The sequence below is a fragment of the Cnephaeus nilssonii genome, assembly GCF_951640355.1.
Source record: "Cnephaeus nilssonii genome assembly, chromosome: 8".
Taxonomy (NCBI): Eukaryota; Metazoa; Chordata; class Mammalia; order Chiroptera; family Vespertilionidae; genus Cnephaeus; species Cnephaeus nilssonii.
Window position 1 is genome coordinate 46,739,326 of NC_137079.1, and position 24,184 is coordinate 46,763,509.

General features: G+C 39.5%; 1 protein-coding gene across 1 annotated transcript in view; it reads right to left on the reverse strand.

Annotated features, from left to right (window-relative positions):
• Positions 1–24,184, reverse strand: part of GPC5 (glypican 5) — a gene marked incomplete at both ends in the record, with an annotated part of 1,343,473 nt that overhangs the window by 1,070,917 nt on the left and 248,372 nt on the right. Inside the window, one exon of the mRNA XM_079779628.1 lies at positions 4,084–4,778. Within this exon, the coding sequence (XP_079635754.1) occupies positions 4,084–4,778 (695 nt within the window). The remainder of the gene's footprint in view (positions 1–4,083; positions 4,779–24,184) is intronic.

Genomic DNA, 24,184 nt, shown 5'->3' on the forward strand with positions numbered 1-24,184 from the left:
TGGAGAGGTTCTGCGCAGAATTCTCTATGCAGAGCTACCTGGCCTGCTATGGCCACACAGTCATGGCAAACTGAGGTGAGCCATCCATGGAGACATGATGCTCTGTGTAATGCTGATTCTGGCAGCTCCGTGCCCATCACCGAGGGTTGTGCCAAGGGAACTTAGCCCAGGCCCAGCTCCCAAAGGAATGCTGTGAGAGATGGTGGTTTTAATCATCAGAGTGAGAGACTTTGTGTTTAAAAACTTTTTAAAAAGTATATTTTTATTGATTTCAGAGGGGAAGGGGGAGGGAGAGAGAGATAGAAACATCAATGATGAGAGAGAGCCATTGATCAGCTGCCTCTTGCACACCCCACACTGGGGATTGAGCCCACAACCTGGGCATGTTCCCTGACTGGGAAACAAACCATGACCTCCTGGTTCATAGCTCAACATTCAACCACTGAGCCACGCTGACCAGGCAACAATAGTCTTTTGATGAATGCTAATGGCTGAAAGTTTTAAGAGGATGGATTAAGTAATAAATGTAGACATATATATACAGTATATATATATACATATATATATAGCATATATATATACACATATATATACAGCATATATATATATATATATATATATATATATATATATATATATATGCTGTATATATATTTTCTTTATTGATCTCTCCACCTTACCCCCACCCTCCCCTACCTTCCCTCTGAGGTTTGACAGTCTGATCGATGCTTCTCTGTCTCTGGATCTGTTTTTGTTCATCAGTTTATGTTGTTCGTGAGAAGAGACAAAGAACTGGCCTCTGGAGTGTTTGTCCCTCTAGGTGAAAAGCATCAAATTGATGCCCTGCCAGTGTGGATCAGTGGTTGAGAATTGGCCCATGAACCAGGAGGTCATAGTTCAATTCCCAGGTAGGGCACATGCCTGCATGTGGACTCAATCCCCAGTGGAAGGCATTCAGGAGGCAGACAATCTATGTTTCTCTCTCATCATTTCACTCTCCCTTCCTCTCTATAAAAATCAATAAAAATATATATTTTTAAAAAACATCAAATTGTTGAGAAGTTTTGCCACTTTTTAAAGATAATTTAGATACCTTAAATCAACTATACTGAAGCCAAACTTGAGAAATTACTATAAGTAAATGTGAAGACCATGAATAAAGAACTGGAATGCTATAGTTTATTAATTGGACCTATAGAAAGCTTGAAAAAGAAAAAAAAACTTCTGACTATATAAATGTTTAGCTGATTGCTGACATTAGATGCAAGATTAACTCCTCAGAAGACTTATCCAACAAATTCAACATCAAGTAGCAACCAAAATAGCCTTCAAAAACCATCAGAAACATGGAGAACTGCTTCAGACAGCATTGACAGGCTGTGGAGGACAATTCCAGTCTTCAGAGAAGCTTAAATCTGCTTTCATATGAATCTTAAAAATGGAAACAAGGGTGGGAAAAATTACTAAAAAGAGAAAAAATATCAGAATCCTGCCTGGAGAGTGAGTTCTTAACAGTAGTCAGATCAAACCTGTAGGTGAACACCTGCTATAAATGAGCCATTGGGCTGCTATTCCTGGGGAAACAACATGGATTGTGGAAATATGGAACTGGACAATTGAAGGTGTCAGAAATAGAGACCTCTTAATTGATTAATCTAAAGGATTTTTTATTTATGCAAATAAATTAAATATCAATTTACAAACTCTTGAAGAAAAAAAGACAGCACATATACCAAAACACACTGCAGAAGCTAAAATTATCAGTGCACTTAAATATCATTTGAAAAATTTCCAACCAAGAAAGCTTTGGTGCATTCAGAACACACCCAGGTAGAAAGGAAGAGGCAAAAACTCCAACAGAGCCCTAACCGGTTTGGCTAAGTGGATAGAGCATCCGGTCAAGGACATATACCTTGGTTGTGGGCACATCCCCAGTAGGGGGTGTGCAGGAGGCGGCTCATCAATGTTTCTCTCTCATCGATGTTTCTAACTCTCTATCCCTCTCCCTTCCTCTCTGTAAAAAATCAATAAAATATGTTTAAAAAAACTCCAACAGAAATATCACTGAACTTCATTAAGAAAAAAGAAATTATCCAATTTAGGAAAAATTTGCCCCATTTAAGGTGGAGGAGAATTATTCCAAACCATATCAGTAATGCATAGAAACAGCTACACATTTATAAAATTCAAGCAAAATTATTTCAGAAAAATTTAAAAGAATCACTAGGTATTATTAAATCTTTCTAAGTCCCAGGACACAAAAGCTCATGTTATGGAGATAATAGATGTTAGCTCAGAGAAACCTCAATAAGTTAAAGCAAATGCATACATAACACAAAAATTGAGAAATAACTTAAAGTTTCTGAAAACTATCCTCCCATTCCTTATGTTCAAAAATAATGCATTTGGCACAGACCTGAGGCCACAGCCAGGTGTCCTCCAGACACCAGACTGAGAGTAGAAGAACATCTGGCTGCGATGGTGAGGGAATGAAAAGATCCAGGCCCAGTGTCCACTGTTTGTCAACCCCCATGATCCCTCCAATCTGATTGACTCATCCCAAATCATCAGGTCTTCCAGGAGAGCAAGACAGGGCTATGTGGTACAATTAGTGATCTTACAAAGAAAGCATATATCAAATAATTGAATAAAATAAGAGTGAATAGTCTAGATAGAAGATATAAGGCCCAGAGGCAGAATAATTGCTTTCATATATCTGAAGTCCAAGATGGCTAAGACTAATTCCCCATCTTCAAAGCATTACATTCTAGAGTACCATACATGGCAGGTTAGGGTGCAGATAGTCATTCACCATAGAGATGAACCTTCCAATGATAGTTGTCCACAAACTTGATGGGTCACTGTTCTGGAAGATCTTGGTCCAGATTCCCCTTTATAGGCCTTCAGACTTCCATAGATATTTAACAAATTCCCTCTCATAGAAAATTAGGCAGAAAGAATTATGATTATCAGTAATTATTGTCAAGCAATTAATATTACAGTATTTCTCAGCAAGACAAAATCACAAATTAATCATGTAATGTTTTCAAATTCTTACAAAATATTTATTCAAAAACAATGCAAGCTTGTTATTTAATGTGTCCCTCGTAAAATTTAGACATATATCATGAGGTTCATGGGTCTTGATTTGGCCCTGACCACTGCCAATCATTTCAGTCTCAGGAGAGGTTATCAAAGGGCCAAATAAAACTCCCCGCCCCTCCTCATGATACACATTTGCAGGAGGCAAATTTCCAAAAAAGATGAAGGATTCAGATCTCATCATGTGTTTTTCTAATAGTTTAAACAGAAGATACTTTTGATTTTCTCAGGAAATTGAGAACATTTTTCTAGTTGAAATTCATCCGACAGAAATATATCAGGTACCTCTACGGATTTCTTAAAGTGGAAATATGTATTTACTGAGATTAGACTTGGAAGTACTAGATCTCAGAGATTGCTTTGGGAATGTGAGAAAGTCATTATTTGCTGGCTTTCCAGTAATTTATTTTGAATTTGTTAAATTCATTGATGTGTGACTAGCTATCAAAGCTTGATAAATAGCTTATAAATCACTTTAGAGTTGGCAGAAATAAATATTAATGAGTCAATTTTCAAGGAATTTAAAGTCAGTTTCTCCTTCTTCTGTCACCATAAGTTAAAAAGTGAATCTCAGTTGTTTCATTTGGAAAAGAATCTACAACTGTTTTGGTAATAATTGATTTTTATCAGAATAGTCATAGGACTGTTTATGATATTAAATCAAACTATTTACTTAAAAGAAAAGAATGCTCTTTGTAAATCCACCATAGAGTTTCATATGACAAGAGTTTTGTTTAAAACTTATTTATAAAACACAAGCACAATGATGATTGTAATCATTTGAGAGACTAAAGTAACCTCCTTCACCGAGGTTTGCTCAGCGTTGGCCTCAGAAGAGGGGAAAAAAAACACACATGAATCTTGTAAGCTGCCATGATTTTAAAGTACATAATCATGTGCTTAAAATCAACAAACTTTATGTATTTGGCTAATCTCTGAGCTCTAAAAAAATCAGACAGTTAATATGGAGTGGCTGCCTACCTGTTCTGATAATTTTTGTCTGTCCAGGTGGGCCTGCATCACAGCATCATTCACAAGCAAGTGGAAGTTCAGGAGCACGTGTTCAATGTCATATGTTCCATGCATGGCATCTGACAGCTCTTCCAAGGACCGGATGTACGCATGCCAGTGTGGATTCAGCTCCGCCATGTGTGCCAAGCAGCCTCTCACGACGTTGAGGCAGTACCCCATGCACGGTTTACTGAGCGTCAAGCCCTGGCAGTGAGGGCAGTACTGCATCCTCAGGAGGGCTCGGCCACACTCCCTGGAGAAGAGCAGATGGTCTGTGGTATTGATGACTTCAATGCCCAGATTCAGTGCCTGCAGAAACGTGCGGCTAGGCAGCAGCGACCTCCCCATCTGCCCCATTACTCTTTGGGGGATATTACCAAATGGACTAATGTCCCGGCGAGCCATCCGGATGCATTCCGAGTACTCCAGGGAACTGTCAGTCACAGCAGGGTTAATGAGATGATTGTAGACTAGAGGGAAAAGACTGTCAAAGAATCTGTTCACAAATTCTTCAGGATTAACATCCGCACCAAATAAATAGAGCCCCACATCAGTGAAGAACTCCTGAACTGAAGCAGCAGCCTCTAAGGCCATGTTCCTGTAGCTGTTGCAGAAGAGTATGCTGGTGTAATTTTCTGCTTGTCTGATGAGAGTTTCAAGGGTTTCTGTAACAAAAGCAGAGGCAAAGGATAGAGAAGCTTAGTATTCATGTTATAACTCTTCCTCCATCTGCTCCAAACAGTAAATGAGCTTAATGCATTGAAACTAACCTAAAGATCTAAATGAGAATGCTCAGCCTACAAACCCAATTTAGTTTCCGAAAGATGATGTCTGGTCAACAGTGAGCATTACACACAGCACACTTGTTTACAGAAATGTATTTCCTAGAATCAAAAACATTTAAAAAAGAATAGAAATAAAAAAGAATTTACATGTATGGTATTTTCTTATTTTATGCCTTAGTCATTCATAACCCAATAATGATAGGAAAACAGTGTCACTGAGAAAATAATTTTTGATCATGAGTTCATTGTTTATCAAATATAGTGATATTAAATACTTGATTCAACTCGTACTGTATTTTTATATTTTTTCTCAGAATGAAAACTAGTAGATTATGCACTAGTTACTCCAAAGAGAGACTAAGTTCCCAAAGGAAAGCCTGACAATCCTTGGACCTCCTAGCATGTTCAAATTAAAAAGAAAATAAAAGACTTTATAATGAAACCCCTAAATTGTCAAACCTTATTTACACAGTGGAAAAGTCATGGGCAGTATTAGTTGGTGAAAATAAATAATTGCATGACCACCTTCTCCACTATCTTCTGTTGTTTTTAATCATCTTATCTTCAAGGACTTTATTGTGGGACATTTTATTTTATTACTAAATAACCAATGCTTCCAAATAAATTTTGCTGCAGAAAGGACAGAGAATAATTCATCCACAAATTAAGGGAGGTTGTAGTAATCAGCAAGTAGATGTTATACTTCAAAATGATAACTTTAGGTAGCAGTCCATCACCTTGGGTATACTGGTAATTACATTTTATAATTATCCTAAATATGATACATATCAATATATAATTAATTTTAAAATACACCAATAAAATTATCTCCCATAACTCCAATCTCAGTTAATTTTTATTAGGTCATAAAAGACCACACAATAACACTGTAACCCAACCATTGAATCCTATATAATAAAGAGGTAATATGCAAATTAACTTTCACACCCCCACAAAATGGCTGCCTACGACCAGGTCGGCAGTGGGGTTAGTGAGAGACGACCAAACAACTGAACAAGCAGGCTGCATGGGGCGACCAGGCTGGCCAGGGGGCCATGAGAGGCAACCAGGCTGGCATCAGGGGGCAGTTGGGGGTGACCAGGATGGCAGGGGAGGTGCAATTGGGGGCGACCAGGCCGGGGGGGGGGGGTAATTGTGGGCAACCAGGCTGGCAAGGGAGGGCAGTTAGGTGCGGATGGCAGTTAGGGGTGACCAGACCGGCAGGGGAGGGCAGTTAGGGGCAATCAGGCTGGCAGGGGAGTTGTTAGGCATCGATCAGTCTGTCAGGGGAGTGGTTAGCGGGTGATCGGGCTGGCAGGCAGAAGCAGTTAGGGGCAATAAGGCAGACAGGCAGGCAGGCAGGCAGGTGAGTAGTTGGGAGCTAGCAGTCCTGGATTGTGAGAGGGATGTCCGACTGCCCGTTTAGGCCTGATCCCCTAAATGGGCAGTCAGACATCCCTCAAGGGGTCCCAGAGTGTAGAGGGTGCAGGATGGCCTGAGGGACACCTCACCCCCCCCGTGCATGAATTCCATGCACCGGGCCTCTAGTATATTATAAACAGAGATGGAAAATGGTAAAATAAAATTAAATAATAGAAAGCAGAGGTGCAGGAAGGGCTGGTGAAATGGAATTGTGTCATGAATTTGCCATAGTATCCTAAAAAAAGCTACCCACTTTCATGAAAAGTACAGATAGATAAAATACAATATCATGTACCCTGATTCTGTTCTGAGACTGACTCAGGTTGGGTTCCAGGTTTCAGTGTGATATATCAAGGTGCATGCTATTGTGTTCCCCTTAAAATACATTTGTCAAAACCTAATCTCCAATGTGATAGTATTTGGAAGTGGGACCTTCCATAGATGATTAGGTGATGAGGGTGGAGCCCTCAGGAATGGGATTAGTGCCCTTATAAGAGAGGTCTCAGAGCACTCCCTTGCCCTTTCTGCCAGATGAGGACACAAAGAGAAAACAACTGTGTGTGAACCAGAAAGGGGACTCTCACCAGATAATGAATATATGAGCACCTTGATCTTGGACTTACCACCCTCCAGAATTCTGAGATATAAACTTGTCTTGTTTACAAAACCACTTGGTTTATGATATTCCATTGCAGCAGCTGGGACTAAGAGAGAGATTTTTACCTTGCAATCAAAGGCAACAGTTTTTAAAGGCTGTTGCAACTCTGTTAAAATTAAATAATAGAAATTAAATAAAATTAAATAATAATAAAACTCTAGATTGTTAACCAGGCAAGGCTCATACAATACCTGTGCATCAAAGAAAAAAAAAATACCTGTGCATCTCCAGGGCCCACTATAGTATAAACTGATTCTCAATCTCAATTAAAATGTGAAAGGATGAAAATAGGATGGTAACTGAAGGCTTCAACTGAGATTAGCTGCTCTGCCAAGTGAGAGAGAATTAACACCAGTTTTCCCAACTGGCCTGACCATCTGGGCTGCCTGGGGAAAATACCAATTGCCAGGTCTCTGCACTGTGGATTCTAACTCAGTAGGCCTGTCTTGGTCCAGGACTCTATATTTAACAAACAATCAAAAAAACAAGAGGGTGGAATTATTTTGACTTAGCCACAAATGGGATTGCATCAAAATAAAAGGCTTTGGCACAGCAAAAGAAGCCATCAACAAAATATAAAAGCATCCTACTGAATGGGAGTACATATTTGCCAATGATACATCTGATAAAAGGTTAATTTCCAAAATACATAAAGAACTCATACAACTCAACAAAATGAAGACAAACAATCCACTTAAAAAATGGGCCAAGGACCTGAATGGACACTTCTCTAGAGAGGACATACAGAAGGCCTAGAGACAAATGAAAGAAATACTTAAAGTCACTAATCATCAGAGAGATGCAAATTAAAATGACAATGAGGTATCACCTCATACTTGCCAGAAAGGCTATCATCCATAAATCAACAAACAAAAAGTGCTAGTGAAGATGTTAAGAAAAAGGAACCCTCAGGCACTGCTGGTGGGAATGCAGACTGGTGCAGCCACTATGGAAAACAGTATGGAGTTTCCTCAAAAAATTAAAAATGGAACTGCTATTTGACCAAGTGATCCCACTTCTGGGAATATATCCTAAGAATCCGGAGTTGGCCAGTTTTTGAAACACTGCAATTGCATATATCTATAAAATGTTCTCTTTGCTTTTATAGAGTGGTTCAACAAGCATTCCACCATGATAGTCTGACCCCACAGTTGCAACCTCAGCTGCTACTAAAGCTTTCATGGAACCATGAGAATAAGTGTGAAAAGCAAATTAAACCTCTGTGGTTGGAACTAAAATAAAACTGTTAAATTTATTTATTATCAATAGCATAGGCTCGTTTTTCTCATCTTCTATGAGACTATGAACTAGGAGGAGATAGGTTGCAAATTTTCTTTTATAAGATAAAATAAGACTAGGTTAAAAAATACCCACATATCACAAACATTCCTACATGCTGCCCACCAAGTTTGCTAAGGTGCATGCTATAGGTGTATGTGATTGATACCTGCCATGTTTCTCAGTGCAATAAAGGTTGCATGCTATCCCAAGCAATAAGACAAAGATTCCATCTGACTTCTGCCAACTCTAAATAATGCTGAAACACAATTTTTTAAAGTAAAAATTAAAATGTTTCTTTATAAATTCCACTCCCATTAATTTATAATTTATTCAGGGATATAGGGAATTCATCTTGTCCATTGCTATAACTAACATGTTTGCAAATTAATTTATTTTGTAAAAGCAACGTTGAAGAGAATACATTTAATATTTAGTTGCATACATTAAAAAAATGAGTATAGCCCTACCCGGTTTGGCTCAGTGGATAGAGCGTCGGCCTGCGGACTGAAGGGTCCCAGGTTTGATTCCGCTCAAGGGCATGTACCTTGGCTGCGGGCACATATCCAGTAGGGGATGTGCAGGAGGCAACTGATCGATGTTTCTCTCTCATCGATGTTTCTAACTCTCTATCCTTCTCCCTTCCTCTCTGTAAAAAAATCAATATATATATATATATATATATATATATACACACATATATATATACACACACACACATATATATAAAATGAGTATAGTAATTCCAAAAATCATTAGTTCTTTTGAAGGCTGAAGGCTGCCCTGCACTAAAGACAAAAATTGAAATTGATTATCTTTTAGTTCATAATTAAAAAATAAATTTCTGAAAAAATTCTACAATGCTGATTTTATTTCATTTCACACTAATTTTTCTCTAGTTTATTGTTATTCTATTTTTAGCAAAATAAAAAAACAAAGAAAAAATTTAGGAAACATATTATAGTAAAATTTTAAAAACTTTTCCTAATATCATATGCATTAAAATTTTAGGTTTCATTATTATGTATCAATTATATTACCCTTTGAATGAGACATTATATGTTCTCAAACATCAATATTCTGATTCTATCCTGAATAGCTAAACACACAGTGGGTTTTAAAAATACACTATTCTGCAATTGGTTTTCACTATTCTATTAACTCATCACAATATGTTATTTTTCCTTTTAATCTTTATTAAACCTGATATTGACACTTTCCAGTTATTGAATTATCTAAACATGTTAGGTATGTATTTTTTATTTATATGTATTTGTGATCATAAATGTTTCTTAAATCCAATCAATAAGAAAAACTATAAAGCTTTTTCTATATACATTTCATTTTCTAATGTGTAGAAATAAACATTTGTGAAGTTTTGGTCCTAATAGGTTCATAAAATTTTAATATATAAAACTCATATATCAGAAACTAAACAATCTAGAAGCCAATCTATTGAATTATCTTGTTAATAATTTTTATAAATGTTGGTAAAATCAGAAGTTTAATTTACAAATATTGTTGTATCAACTCTGAATTTGCAAAACTATCACAATGTTTTTCTCCTATGTTTACCATAGAGATGAGTGTTTCTATTTTATGAAATTAATATTTTTATTTTAACAAGAATTTTAAGAATTGTCAAATGAGCAAAATATTTTGCTGCAATGCAAAAGGATAATTCACATAATCAGAGTTTACAAATCCAAGGTAGGTTAGGTGCTGAATAATTCATCACAACTACTTAACTATTAAGGAGACACTAAACAGTTCCTTTCATTACAGTTCTAATAAATAAAAAAATGACACTCAAGTTATATAAGCAATAGCTTTCTATTCATATGCTAAATAGTGTAATATACCTTGAAAATAAATAAACATTTGTTAAGCTTGCTTAAGGAATTTTAGCAATAGATTAGAAAAAAATTTATCTTCTTGTTGTTTTTCACTGAGAATTTTCAATAAGTTCTTCTTTTCAGTATTATCAGATCAAGTTTATCAAGGCCAAAACCCCAACTTTCCTTTTAATTCCTGAGAGTGGTAGATTGAATAAAAACTGCAATCTAATTGCTGATGGAATAAAAACTTAATTTCTTCCAGCTTTATGAGAAAATCAAATTATGTCTTATCTCATAAAGTAAGAAGTAAAGTTGGAATGTATAAAGTTTATCTGCATCTACTTCAATTTCAACATTAACATTCTGAGAAATTTTAATAATAAAACACCTATAACAAGAAGTTTTATCTCAACCTTTTCCAGCCCACACTCCCTTCAGAGACATTTTATTATATGTACCAATGATTATTAAAACTTAAATCAAGGATTTAAGCTTAAATATAACTGGTGGAGATAAAATCAGATGATAGGGATTTAAAATTAAACTTGACAAATTGCTAAATCAGTGAAGATTAATATACAGGTATCTTTTTGCAATGGGGAGAAATTTAATATTTATAGGGCTTTTATTGCTTTAAAGATAAAGTTGACTTCAAAAAGTAATGATCATGAAATAACTATTGTAATAACCTAACCAGCCTTACAGGAACAGATATTTTATGAACCTTTTTACATTTTTATTATTTTTGATATATGAACATTTTAAGATACAAAATTTAAAGTGTGTTACAATTCAAGACCACAGATATCATCAAATATAGCAATAAAATAGATGGAGAAAGATTAAATTATATCAACCATGGATAATCAGATGGTTTTACAATGTGTATCTGGGTTGGAAATGTTCAGAGTAAATTTACATTTTTGTGCATTACAATTCTCAAGTCACAGATTGTGTTACTACAACAGATACTTCATTACTAAACTGCTAATTTAGAGCTAGTGTGTGCCTGAGATTATACATCTTTCTGAATTGAATTACAGACAGATGACAAGATATGTAGGTAATTTTAAGAGTAATTTCTCAACCAGTTTTAATCACATATACATTACAATGAGTTCTAATTCTTCTGCTTTGTTTTAAATAAAAATACTTTCTAATCATTTTAATAGTCACATTTACTAATTCTTGTAATTATCAGAAGAACATTATAGCTACTCTGAAATTATGCATATTTAAGTTAAAGCAGCAATTATCTATTTCTCCAGTCTAGAAGTGTTTATAGTGAATTCAACTCTACAATATTTGCATATTTACTCAATTTTTTCATAAAGCAAAATGTGTAATAAATGTTTTCTGGGATATTAATTTAATGACATATTTTTAATGTTATGCAGTATGATTTATAATATCATTCTTCAGAAATTAGCCATCTATACAAAATATAGTGAGTGGAATATTAATCTATACCACCAAAAATTAACATACTGGTAATTAATCTGGTCTCCTAGGAAAAGCACTGCATGGAAAAATGCTTTCTCAACTTTTCTCCTCCCTCATTTCCCTCCCCATTATTTTGGCTATCATGTCACTTCACATTTATTTCTAATATCATTTTATAACCATTTATGTTCTGAAAATCAGTTTATTATTTTAGCAAAAATTTGAACTTATTAAATGTTTATGTATTACTAGAGGCCTGGTGCATGACATTCGTGAACTGGCGGGGGAGAGGGTGCCTCAGCCCAGCCTGCGCCCTCTTGCAGTTTGAGACCCCTCAGGGGATATCCACCTGCTGGCTTAGGCCCGCTCCCCACGCCAGCAGGTGGACATCCCCCAAGGGGTCCTTAGCACTGTCGCAGAGGCGGGAGAGGCTCCCACCACCACCGCTGCACTGGCCAGCCATGAGCTCAGCTTCTGGCTGAGTGACGCTCCCCCTGTGGGAGCACGCTGACCACTAGGGGGCAGCTCCTGTGTTAATCATCTGCCCCCTGGTGGTCAGTGCACATCATAGTGACTATCATTCCACCGTTTGGTCAATTTGCATATTAGCCTTTTATTATATAGGGCTAGAGGCCCGGTGCACGAAATTCATGCCAGGGGGTGGTCTCAGGCCTGCCTGCACCCTCTCTAATCCAGGACCCCTCAGGGGATGTCCGACTGCCAGTTTAGGATATCCTAAACTGGCAGTCGGACATCCCTCTTGCAATCTAGGACTGCTGGCTCCTTGCTCACCTGTCTAATCGCCCCTAACCACTCTGCCTGCCTGCCTGCCCCTAACTGCCTCTGCTTGCCAGCCTGATCACCCCCTAACTGGTCCCCTGCCGGCCTGGTTGCCCCCTAACTGGTCCACTGCCAGCTTGGTCACCCCCTAACTGTCCAGAAGGAAGTCTGACGTCCAGAAGATGTCTGGTCAACCTGGTCTAATTAGCATATTACCTTTTTATTAGTATAGATCAGGGGTCCTCAAACTTTTTAAAATGATGGCCAGTTCACTGTCCCTCAGACCATTGGAGGGCCAGACTATAGTTTAAAAAAAACTATGAACAAATTCCTATGCACACTGCACATATCTTATTTTGAAGTAAAAAAACAAAACGGCAAAAACACCTGCATGTGGCCTGCGGGCCATAGTTTGAGGACGCCTGGTATAGATAATATCATTGCCAAAAACTCACTGTAGATTGTTTCATGAATTATTGTGAAGATTTTAAATCAAATCTCCTAATAATCTTTAAAATACATCAATGGAACAGAATAGAGAGCCCAGAAATAAACCCACACCTTTATGGTAAATCAATATTTGATAAAGGAGGCAAAAACGTGCAATGGGATAAAGATAGTCTATTCAATAAATGGTGTTGAGAAAATTGGATAGATATGAGCAAAAAAATGAAACCAGACCACATTCTTACACCATACACAAGACTAAACTGAAAATGGATTAAAGACTTCAATGTTAGACTTGAAACCATAAAAATCCTACAAGAAAACATAGGCAGAAAAATCTGAGAGATTTCTCATAGCAATATTTTTTCTGATAGATCTTCTTGGGCAAGGGAAACAAAAGAAAAACTAAACAAATGGGACAACATCAAACTCAGAGTTTTTGCACAGCGAAGGAAACCATCAACAAAATGAAAAGACAACATATTCACCAATGATGCATCTGATAAGGGTTAAATATCCAAAATTCATAAAGAATTTATAAAACTCAACACCAAAAAAAAAATCCAATTTGAAAATGGGGAAAGGGCCTGAATAGACACTTCTCCAAAGATGACATACAGATGAACAATAGACATGTGAAGAGATGCTCAATGTCACTAATTATCAGAGAAATGCAAATTAAAATCACAATAAGATATCACCTCACACCTGTCAAAATGGTCATCATCAGTAAATCAACAAATAAGTGTTGGAAAGGATGTGGAAAAAAGGGAAACCTCCTGCGCTGTTGTTGGGAATGCAGAGGTGTAGTCTCTGTGGAAAGCAATATGGAGTTACCTCAAAAATTTAAAAATAGATCTGCCTTATGGTTCAGCGATTCCACTTCTGGGAATTTATCTGAATAAACTCAAAACACTGATTTGAAAGAAATATATGTACCGCTATGTTCATTGCAACTCTATTTACAATAGCCAAGCTATGGAAGCAAACCAAGTGCCCACCAATAGATGAGTGGATAAAAAAAGCTGTGGTATATTTACACAATTGAATACTGCTCGGCCATTTAAAAAAAAAAAAAAAAGGAAATCTAACCTTTTGCTACAGCATGGATAGATCTGGAGAGTATCATGGTAAGTGAAATATCCAGTCAGAGAAAGACAAGTACTATATGATTTCACTTATATGTGGAATTAATGAACAAAGTAAACTAACAAACAAAATACACTCATAGATACAGAGAACAAACTGACAGCTGTCAGAGGAGAAAGGGTTAGGGGGCTGGGTGAAAAAAGTGAAGGGATTAAGCAAAAGCAGAACTCGGTACCTATCTAATCGGGTAGCTGTGAGAATTAAATGAACTTGGACATGCTCCATACCTGCATAATGTCTACAGGTGAAAAATGCTCAAAATACATTAAAGAATCATCATCACCATTACCCTTCACTTCTGCTATGTACTTGCCATGAACTGCATGTCTCATTAAGTTTTTTTAGTAAATTAACTAGCAGCCCGTTTGCACGAAGATTTGTGTAATAGACCTTCATTCACCTGGCTGCCTGCACCAGTTTTCTGCCGGTACCGGGGACCCAGGCCTTGGCTGTGGCCACCACCTTCTGCCTTCTTTCAGGGTCGGGGCTTGGCCCCGGGCGGCAGCCTTGGCTCTGCTGCACCCCAGCCTCCCTGCTATGGATCGTAGGAGCTGACCCCGGGGTTGCCTGCGATCCATGCAGGCTCCCCGCTGGTGCCCAAGGCTGGGAAAGCCTCGGGGGAAGCTTTCCCGGCCTTGGGCTCGGCCGCACCCAGCGTCCCTGCTACGGATCGTAGGAGCTGACCCCCTGGTCGTTGCCTGCGATCCGTGCACACCCCAACGTCCCTGCAACGTTTCCTGGTGGGCGTGGTTGGTGGGTGTAGCGAAGGTACGGTCAATTTGCATATTATGTTATTATTCGGTAGGATTCCCTTTATTTTCCAACCCATTGTGTGGCTATCCTTACAATAATAATATTAGTTGTTGTTATTATTGTTATTATTATAAAGATGATCAAGTGAAACACTGAAAATATAAGTGATTTGCCCAAGGTTTACATAGAAAGTGGCATAGCCTGGATGTGAATCCAGGGCCTCTGGCTCTAGACTCTGGGTTCTTAACCATTAGCATATAGTATCTCTTTTTATTTTTTAAACATATTTTATTGATTTTTTACAGAGAGGAAGGGAGAGGGAGAGAGAGTTAGAAACATCAATGAGAGAGAAACATCAATCAGCTGCCTCCTGCACACCCCCTACTGGGGATGTGCCCGCAACCAAAGTACATGCCTTTGACCAGAATGGAACCTGGGACCTTACAGTCCACAAGCCGACGCTCTATCCACTGAGCCAAACCGGTTTTGGCTCAAATATTTTTAATGTCTGCTTTAATCAAAGAGAATTGGATTCTCATATCTGCTTCTGGATTTAATTTGTTGCAATGTGGTTTATGGTCAAGGTATATGAAGAAAATCAAGCCTCACACAAATATGCCATTGACATAATTGTTAATCTTCTTTGATATTACACCAAAAACTTGACAAATGATTTTTCTTAATGGTTAGTTGCAATGTCCCACTGTTCTATCTATTTCACTATTTATGATTCTGAAGCCCATGCATGGTTTTGTAACTTATGCATTGACCTGTGAAAAAAACTGTTTCATGCATTATACAGACTTGTCCAATGCTGACACACTTCATTATTTCTGTGACTATTAGGAATCTTGCAAGTTTATGCAGGTAGCTATGTGTTTCTTAAATTTCCAATTTTCTCTTGAAAGTTCATAAACAACAAACACTGTAAGTTGTTGTGGTTTTTTTTTTCTTGGAGTGATAATAAGCTCCACTCTGAAACAATGTCTTTGGTCCACTCTGAAACAATGTCTGCCAAATATCTAACTCTAAATCATCATAGTTTGTCTGTCAATCATTTTTATGAGAAAACAAGTATCCAGAAAAAAAGTGGCTAGTCTAGCCTACAACTCAAACAATTGCACAGTGCCTTTCATCATTACAGCCATTATAATTCAGTATGCGGAAGGTGTGCCCTGAGTATTCTCATATCACCACGCAGGTATAAAGAATACAATGACTACCAGTGCAGTTTGGTGCCACTAACTTAATTTGTGCTAAAGCTCCAACTGGTTTTGCTCACCACTGTGTTTGCAATATCAATGAAAATGCAAATACTGAGAAATAGGCAAATCCTGTCTTAGTATTGTGAAAACTGTTTTGATCTCTCATACATCCTGAAAAGAATTTAGGAACCCCAGATTACACTTTGAGAATTGTTGCTGCAGCAAAAAAATCTTACCTGGAGAACTATTTCTCAATGCTTAACATCCATCTGTTTCTCTTTTTGCCTACTATTACCTTCTTTTCTCTTTCTGGAGTTTCTTATTTCATACTAGAGGCCCGGTGCATGAAAATTCATGCACTAGAGGGGGGATCCCTCAGCACAGCCTGCCTCCTCTCACAGTCTGGGAGCCCTCAGGGGCAGGAGGCAACCTGGCGATCAGGGGAAGGCAACGCCCCCATCACACCTCTGCTGCTGCCACTGCCTGCAGTGCAAGCCTCGGCCGGCCCTGGTTACCTGAGCCTCGGGCGGCCCTGGGCGGCTGGGCAGCCGCCATCCGAGGCTTGCCTGTGCCTCGGGCCAGCCCTGGGTGACTGGGGGGCTGAGGGGACTGGGTGCCGCTATCTTGTGGCTGTGGGCACCACCATCTTTGAGAGTATGGCAGTCAATTAGCATATTCTCTCCTTATTGGCTCTGGGCACCACCATCTTTGAGGGTGGAGCAGTCAATTAGCATATTCCCTCCTTATTGGCTGTGGGCACCACCATCTTTGAGGGAGTGACAGTCAATTAGCATATTCCCTCCTTATTAGATAGGATATTAAGATCAGACTTCTAAACATTCAGACTCAATTTCCTGGAACTTTTTTTTTTAATCCTCACCCTAGGATATTTTTCCATTGATTTTTAGAGAGAGTGGAAATGAGAGGGAAAGACAGAGTAATATCAATGTGAGAGAAACACATCGATTGGTTGCCTCCTGCATGAGTGCTGACCAGAGGGCCCAGGCTGGGGAGGAGTCAGCAACTGAGGTACATGCCCTTGGCTGGAATTGAACCCGGGACCCTTTGGTTCACAGGCTGACGCTCTATCCACTAAGCCAAATAGGCTGGGGCAATACTGGGACGTTTATTTACTACTAGAGGCCCGGTGCACAAAATTCATGCACGGAGGGGGGTTGTCCCTCAGCCCAGCCTGTACCCTCTCCAATATGGGACCCCTCAAGGAATGTCCGACTGCCCGTTTAGGCCCAATCCCGGTGGGCAGTCGGACATCCCTCTCACAATCCAGGACTGCTGGCTCCCAACTGCTTGCCGGCCTGCCTTCCTGATTGCCCCTACCTGCTTCTGCCTGCCAGCCTGATCACCCCCTAACCACTCTGCTGCCAGCCTGTTTGCCCCCAACTTCCCTCCTCTGCCGGCTTGGTCACCCATAACTTCCCTCTCCTGCAGGGTTGATCACCTCCAACTGCCCTCCCTTGCAGGCCTGGTCCCTCTCAACTGCCCTCCCTTACAGGCCGGGTGCCTCCCAACTGCCCTCTCCTGCTCGCCATCTTGTGGTGACCATCTTGTGTCCACATGGGGGCAGGATCTTTGACCACATGGGGGCAGCTATATTGTGTGTTGCAGTGATGATCAATCTGCATATTACTCTTTTATTAGATAGGATAGAGGCCTGGTGCACGGGTGGGGGCCAGCTGGTTTGCTCTGAAGGGTGTCCCTGATCAGCGTGGGGTTCCCTTGGGGCATGGGGTGGCCCGAGCGAGGGGCCTGTGGTGGTTTGCAGGCCAGCCACGCCCCCTGGCAACCCAAGTGGAGGCCCTGGTATCTGGAATTTATTTTCCTTCTACAATTGAAACTTTGTAGCCTGGAGCGGAGCCAAGCCTGGGGCTCCCTCCGCGGCCGGCAGCCATTTCTGTGGCAGTTAATTCACCTTCTATAATTGAAACTTTGTAGCCTTAAGCGGAGGCCTGGGCCCGGCCAGGGTGTGCGGAAAGCTTTGCTTCCCCTGTTGCCGGGGGCAACCCTGGCCTGCTCTCTCAAGCTCCGTTCTGCTGCCATTTCTGTTTGAATTTGTTTACCTTCCATAATTGAAACTTTGTAGCTTGAGTGGAGGCTTAGGCCTGGCAAGGGCAGGCGGAAAGCTTGGCTTCCTCTGTTACCTAGGAAACCTTGCTCTCTGTGGCTGTAGCCATCTTGGCTGGGTTAATTTGCATACTTGCTCTGATTGGATGGTGGGGGTGGCTTGTGGGTGTGGCTTGTGGGTGTGTCAGAGGTATGTTCAATTTGCATATTTGTCTATTATTAGGTAGGATTTCTAGTTAGACATCATAAGTATTCTTTCTTTTTAAAAAATATTTCCTATTGCCATATATTGCCCAAAAATCTATTTCATCCAGCCTGGATTACTGGTTCCTCAGCCCTTTCTTTCCTCATTCCAATAGCGAGCATTCTGGAAGTTTCATCCTTCCTTTTACCTATCTACTTAAATACAATGTTCACTCCAGGAGCAAGTCAAAACCCCATAGACCTAAACAAATCAACACAATTTTATTTACATTGCACAGTTTTCAAACAGCCTAAAAGGATATACAGGTGCCAAAAAAGCCATCTTATCAAGTAGCATTCTAAATTAGAATGAATTGGACCTCCAATTCCTCTGACTACATAATTATACTAATCTCAATCTTTCCTTTTTAAAGCTAGCAATATAAAATCCACAGATGTACAAAAGCAAAACTTCTAGTACCCTCTAAAAATTTTTATTATTTATCTTATTGTGTCAAATCACATTTATTGGTCTAAGAAATATCTTTAGTTTACACCCTCTTTTAGAAAAATTAGGTGGATTTTTTTCACCAAGTAATGAAGTACAAATGTGTGTATCTTAGTATCGCATATCATCGTTCCTGGAGTATTTGTCTACAGTATACTGCTAAGAATATATTTGTTTCTGTTAGCTTTATAGTAAAAAGAATTTCATTGGGCAATACAAACAAAGTCATTATACAAATTCATACTAAAGTAAAATGCTGATGAGTTCTAGCCGCCTTATGTCCTAATATTAGGAAACTTAAAAAAAAAAAAAAGGTTTTAATGACATTCTAGAATCTCCTGATTTTAGAGCACCCTAGCCATGGTCCTACAGATCTGCTGGATCATACTGCCAAGTGTCATGTTTGAGTATTTCCTATAGTTATAGGACAGCACACAGAGAAGAAATGCATTGGAAGTATTCACTGCAACGTTACAGGCAGTTTAATAAATATACTGTTCCTGCTCTGACAAGAGAGAAACTCCTTTAGAAGGTAGGCAATCTTTTAGACTATTACATTCTTTCCAAATAGCAGGAGGAAAAAATTGCAATACTTTCTGACAAATGAAATGGGTTATAGAGCACAAAATCAATCAGACTGAAGAGAGTATGTTTTACTACAATATCCTTTCCTGCTTTCAAAAATGTTACCAGAAAATATTCCAATAGTAACATAGTCAAAAGCAGAAAGCATAGGATATCATAATTATGTGATTAAGCTATGAAATGTTGGCAGTCCTTTATAAACTTGCTATAAGTCTATTGAAAAAAAAAACTGTGCTTCCAAAGATATCTTTTAAAAATCTAAATTTTAAATAATTATGATTTATACTATGGATTTTCTTTATGAAAATATAATAAATACCCCCCAAATATTTGTTAAATAAAAGTGGAAAAGCTTATTGCTACAATTTTGCAGAGCAAAGTCAAAGCTTTTGAAATATCAGTATATTAGGAATGCAAAAACATTTGATCAATGTACTAAAATTCATCTCCCAATGTCCCATAATCAGCTCAGGGACTTTATTTAGGCTTGCTTCTATTAATATTATTTTAGATAATATTATTCTAGAGCCTTTCTCATACCTCATTGCCATGTTTAATTCAGACAAAACATAGTAGCTTTGTAGTTATTACATCAAATGTCATAAAGCTACAGTTAAAAACTTTTTATTTTTTTAAAACTTGTTTTATTGTAAATTGATCTTAGCTTCTGTGTGAAAGTGTAGCTATACATTTGAAAATCAGTAAAAAGTAGAACCCATCATTTAGGAAAATACTAATCAATGTGGAGCTTAACAGAAAGACCAAGTCACATTTCCTCTGTATTGCACTTGTACTTAGGAATCCCAATATATTATCTTTTATTTTGAAAACTAGAGGCCCGGTGCATGAGTGGGGTCCCTTGGCCTGGCCTGTGGGATCGGGCCAAAACCGGCTCTTCGACATCCCCCTAGGGGTCCTGGGTTATGAGAGGGTGCAGGCCAGGCCGAGGGACCCCACCGGTGCATGATCAGGGCAAGGGAGGGACGTGGGAGGTTGGCCAGCTGGGAAGGGACCACGGGAGGGCTCCAGAACGTGTCCAGCCCGTCTCGCTCAGTCCCGATTGGCTGTACCCCAGCAGCAAGCTAACCGACCAGTCGGAGCATCTGCCCCCGGGTGGTCAGTGCACATCATAGCGACTGGTCAACCAGTTGACTGTCTACCCCCTGGTGGTCATTGTATGTCATAGCAAGCAGTTGAATGGCCTTAGTATATCATTAGCATATTACGCTTTGATTGGTTGAACAGCCGACCAGACAACCGGACACTTAGCATATTAGGCTTTTATTATATAGGATATTATCCATGATGCTTCTTATGTCTTTTTCAGTACAAACCTCAATGCAATCATCAGCATTATTTATTTCAACAGCTTTTCCCACCTTGTGTTGTAGTCTACACTTGTCATTATTGCACTTCATTTTTCTATTTTCTATTTTAATTCAGATTCACCTTCCATATATACAAGCTGTCCCTGTCTATATACATTGAAGTGTTTTAGACAAACATAGATGGTGTTCTTAATTCCATCAACAGCCTTAAAGAGTAGTGGTCCCTCTACCTACCTCTTCTAAATCTCACAAGGTTAAGAGCCAATTCACTTGCTAGCCATACCAAATAACAGCTTCTTTTCAAAACTATTATCTGCATAAAACTTAAAGCTAGCTTGGTAGTTTCAATAAAGCCACATCCTCCTATCCCATGTAATTTGTCGCACACCATTTTGAAAAACCTCATTATTGTTAAGAACATCTTTAGTTATCCTCAAAGCACGAATGAAGCCTGTTATAATGTTCCAGAATTATCAAATTACTCAGACAGGATTGATTGTGCATGTGGGAAGGGATATAAGAAAAAATAACACTTGGAAAAGTTTGACCAATAGAATTTTAGTACACACTAAATAAAATCCATCTAGTTATACTACTCTAAGTAGCTACCCAGGGTACTGTGCAGCTTTCAAGCTATATGAAAACTAATTTTGTCAGTACATTGTTAAATGCACATACAATATATACTACAGAATATTGTCTGCAGTACCAGCTATGACCTAGCATTATGAACATTTAAATAGTCAAAGGTTCCTTAGAGCAGAGTTTCTTAAACACTAATATGCACAAAAGCTACTTCAGGTTAATATTTAAGAAAGATACTCAGATTCTGTAGGTCAAGATGGAGTCCAGAAGTCAGCATTTCTAAAAAGCATTGGAAAACTTTGCCCTGGTGTCTTTAAAAGTCAAAACACTTTGGAGTGAGACAGACCATGTTCTTTCTGTGTCAGGCCTAATTATTCTTCCACTCTCATCTTGGCCATTCCACTCTCTCTCTCTCCCCAACTCCTCCCCCAGCACCCCTTCTGCTTTCAACACACATGCAGTCGATGCTCAGAACTGGCTCTTCCAAGCCTTCACCCATTCCCTTTCTTCTATCTTTTTCATCTAGAATATTCATAATCATCCTTAAGAGAAAATGGCATCCTATACACAAATTTCTCTGACCCAATCAGGCTGCTAATTATATATTTTTCTATGTACATATACCACTGTGTAGATATCACTTTCTGCATGATACAAATTGTACTACTCATATGTCATAGCCCTTTCACAAACCTATTATAGTTTTAGTTTAAAGGAAGAGCAATCATTATCATGGGGGGAATATGAAATAGAATGAAAGAAAAAGCCTATAGATAGATAGATAGATAGATAGATAGATAGATAGATAGATACATGTGTGTGTGTGTGTGTGTGTGTGTGTGTGTGTGTGTGTGTATACACACTGAGTGGACAGATTATTATGATCTCTGAATGCATAATAATCTGGCCACTCAGTGTATATCCTATATAATAAAAGGCTAATATGCAAATTGTCCCCTCGACCAGGAGTTCGACCAGCAGGCAGGCCAGCCAACTGCCCATGTCCCCTCCCCCTGGCCAGGCTGGCTGGACCCCACCCATCCCACCCATGCACGAATTCATGCACCGGGCCTCTAAGTTAGCCACACATGTGTAACCTTTATATCAAACAACAATTGAGCAGAATCGAGTGAATTGTTATGTCATTGAAGAAGCATTAAAATTAAACTTAGTGGCCAGATTATTATGCGTTCAGAGATCATAATAATCTGGCCACTCAGTGTATATGTGTGTGTGTGTGTATACACACACACACACACACACACACATATATATATATATATCTGTGTGTGTACATATATATATATATATATATATATATATACACATATATATATCATCTCTAATAAAATGGTAATATGCAAATTAACCATCACTCCACTAAATAAGCCATGCCCACCAGCCAAGCCACGCCCACCAGCCAATCAGGGCGAGTATGCAAATTAACCCCATCCAAGATGGCTACAGCCACAGAGAGCAAGGTTTCCCAGGTAACAGAGCAAGCCAAGCTTTCCATAGCCATTGCAGGCCTAAGCCTCCACTCAAGCTACAAACTTTCAATTATAGAAGGTAAACAAATTCAAACAAATGGCGGCAGAATGGAGCTTGAGAGAGCAGGCCAGGGTTGCCGGCGGCAACAGGGGAAGCAAAGCTTTCTGCACACCCTGGCCGGGCTCACCCGCTTAAGGCTACAAAGTTTCACTTGTAGAAGGTGAATTAACTGCCACAGAAATGACTGCCGCCCTGGAGGGAGAAGCAGGCTTGGCTCCGCTCCAGGCTACAAAGTTTCAATTGTAGAAGGAAAATAAATTCCAGATACCAGGGCCTCCACTTGGGTCGCCAGGGTGCATGGCTGGCCTGCAAACCACCACAGGCCCCTCGCTCAGGCCGCCCCATGCCCCAAGGGAACCCCACCCTGATCCAGGACACCCTTCAGGGCAAACCAGCTGGCCCCCACCCGTGCACCAGGCCTCTATCCTATCTAATAAAAGAGTAATATACAGATTGATCATCACTGCAACACACAATATAGCTGCCCCCATGTGGTCAAAGATCCTGCCCCCATGTGGACACAAGATGGCCACCACAAGATGGCCAGCAGGAGAGGGCAGTTGGGAGGCACCCGGCCTGCAAGGGAGGGCAGTTATGAGGGACCAGGCCTGCAAGGGAGGGCAGTTGAGAGGGACCAGGCTTGCAAGGGAGGGCAGTTGGAGGTGATCAACCCTGCAGGAGAGGGCAGTTAGGGGTGACCAGGCTGGCAGAGGAGGGAAGTTGGGGGCAAACAGGCTGGCAGGCGGGCAGTTAAGCATCAACCAGGCTGGCAGTGGAGTGGTTAGGGGGTGATCAGGCTGGCAGGCAGAAGTGGTTAGGGGCAATCAGGAAGGCAGGAAGGCAAGCAGTTGGGAGCCAGCAGTCCTGGATTGTGAAAGGGATCCCATCCTGGGATCGGGCCTAAACGGGCAGTCGGACATCCCTCCAGGATTGGAGAGGGTACAGGCTGGGCCGAGGGACAACCCCCCGCCGTGCATGAATTTCGTGCACCGGGCTTCTAGTATATATATATATGTGTGTGTGTGTGTGTGTGTGTGTGTGTGTGTGTGTATCGACATAGACATATAACATATATATGTTAGTAACAAGTTACTTGTAGTTAGTGCAGTTAATTCATAACTGGAATTAGCATCATACAAAATAAATAGTACATTGACAGCAAATATTCATTCCAGGGGGCAAGGATGGCTAAATAAAAATTAATATTATAATCAATGATGTCAACAAATTAAAGAAAAGTCACATAATCACACATCAATAAGTGCAAAAAAGACAGCTAATAAAATCCCACCATTCTAAGTTATTAAAACTCTAAGTTAGGAATAGAAGGACTCTAATTAAATACGTCCGACTACTTCTCAAAAACAAACATAATTCTAAATATGTGTAATGTTAAAGCCATTTTATTTCATTTTTATTTTATATTTTTTGATGTTGACATTATTACAGATGTCCCCTATTTCCCCCTCTTTGCCTTCCTCCACCCAGCCC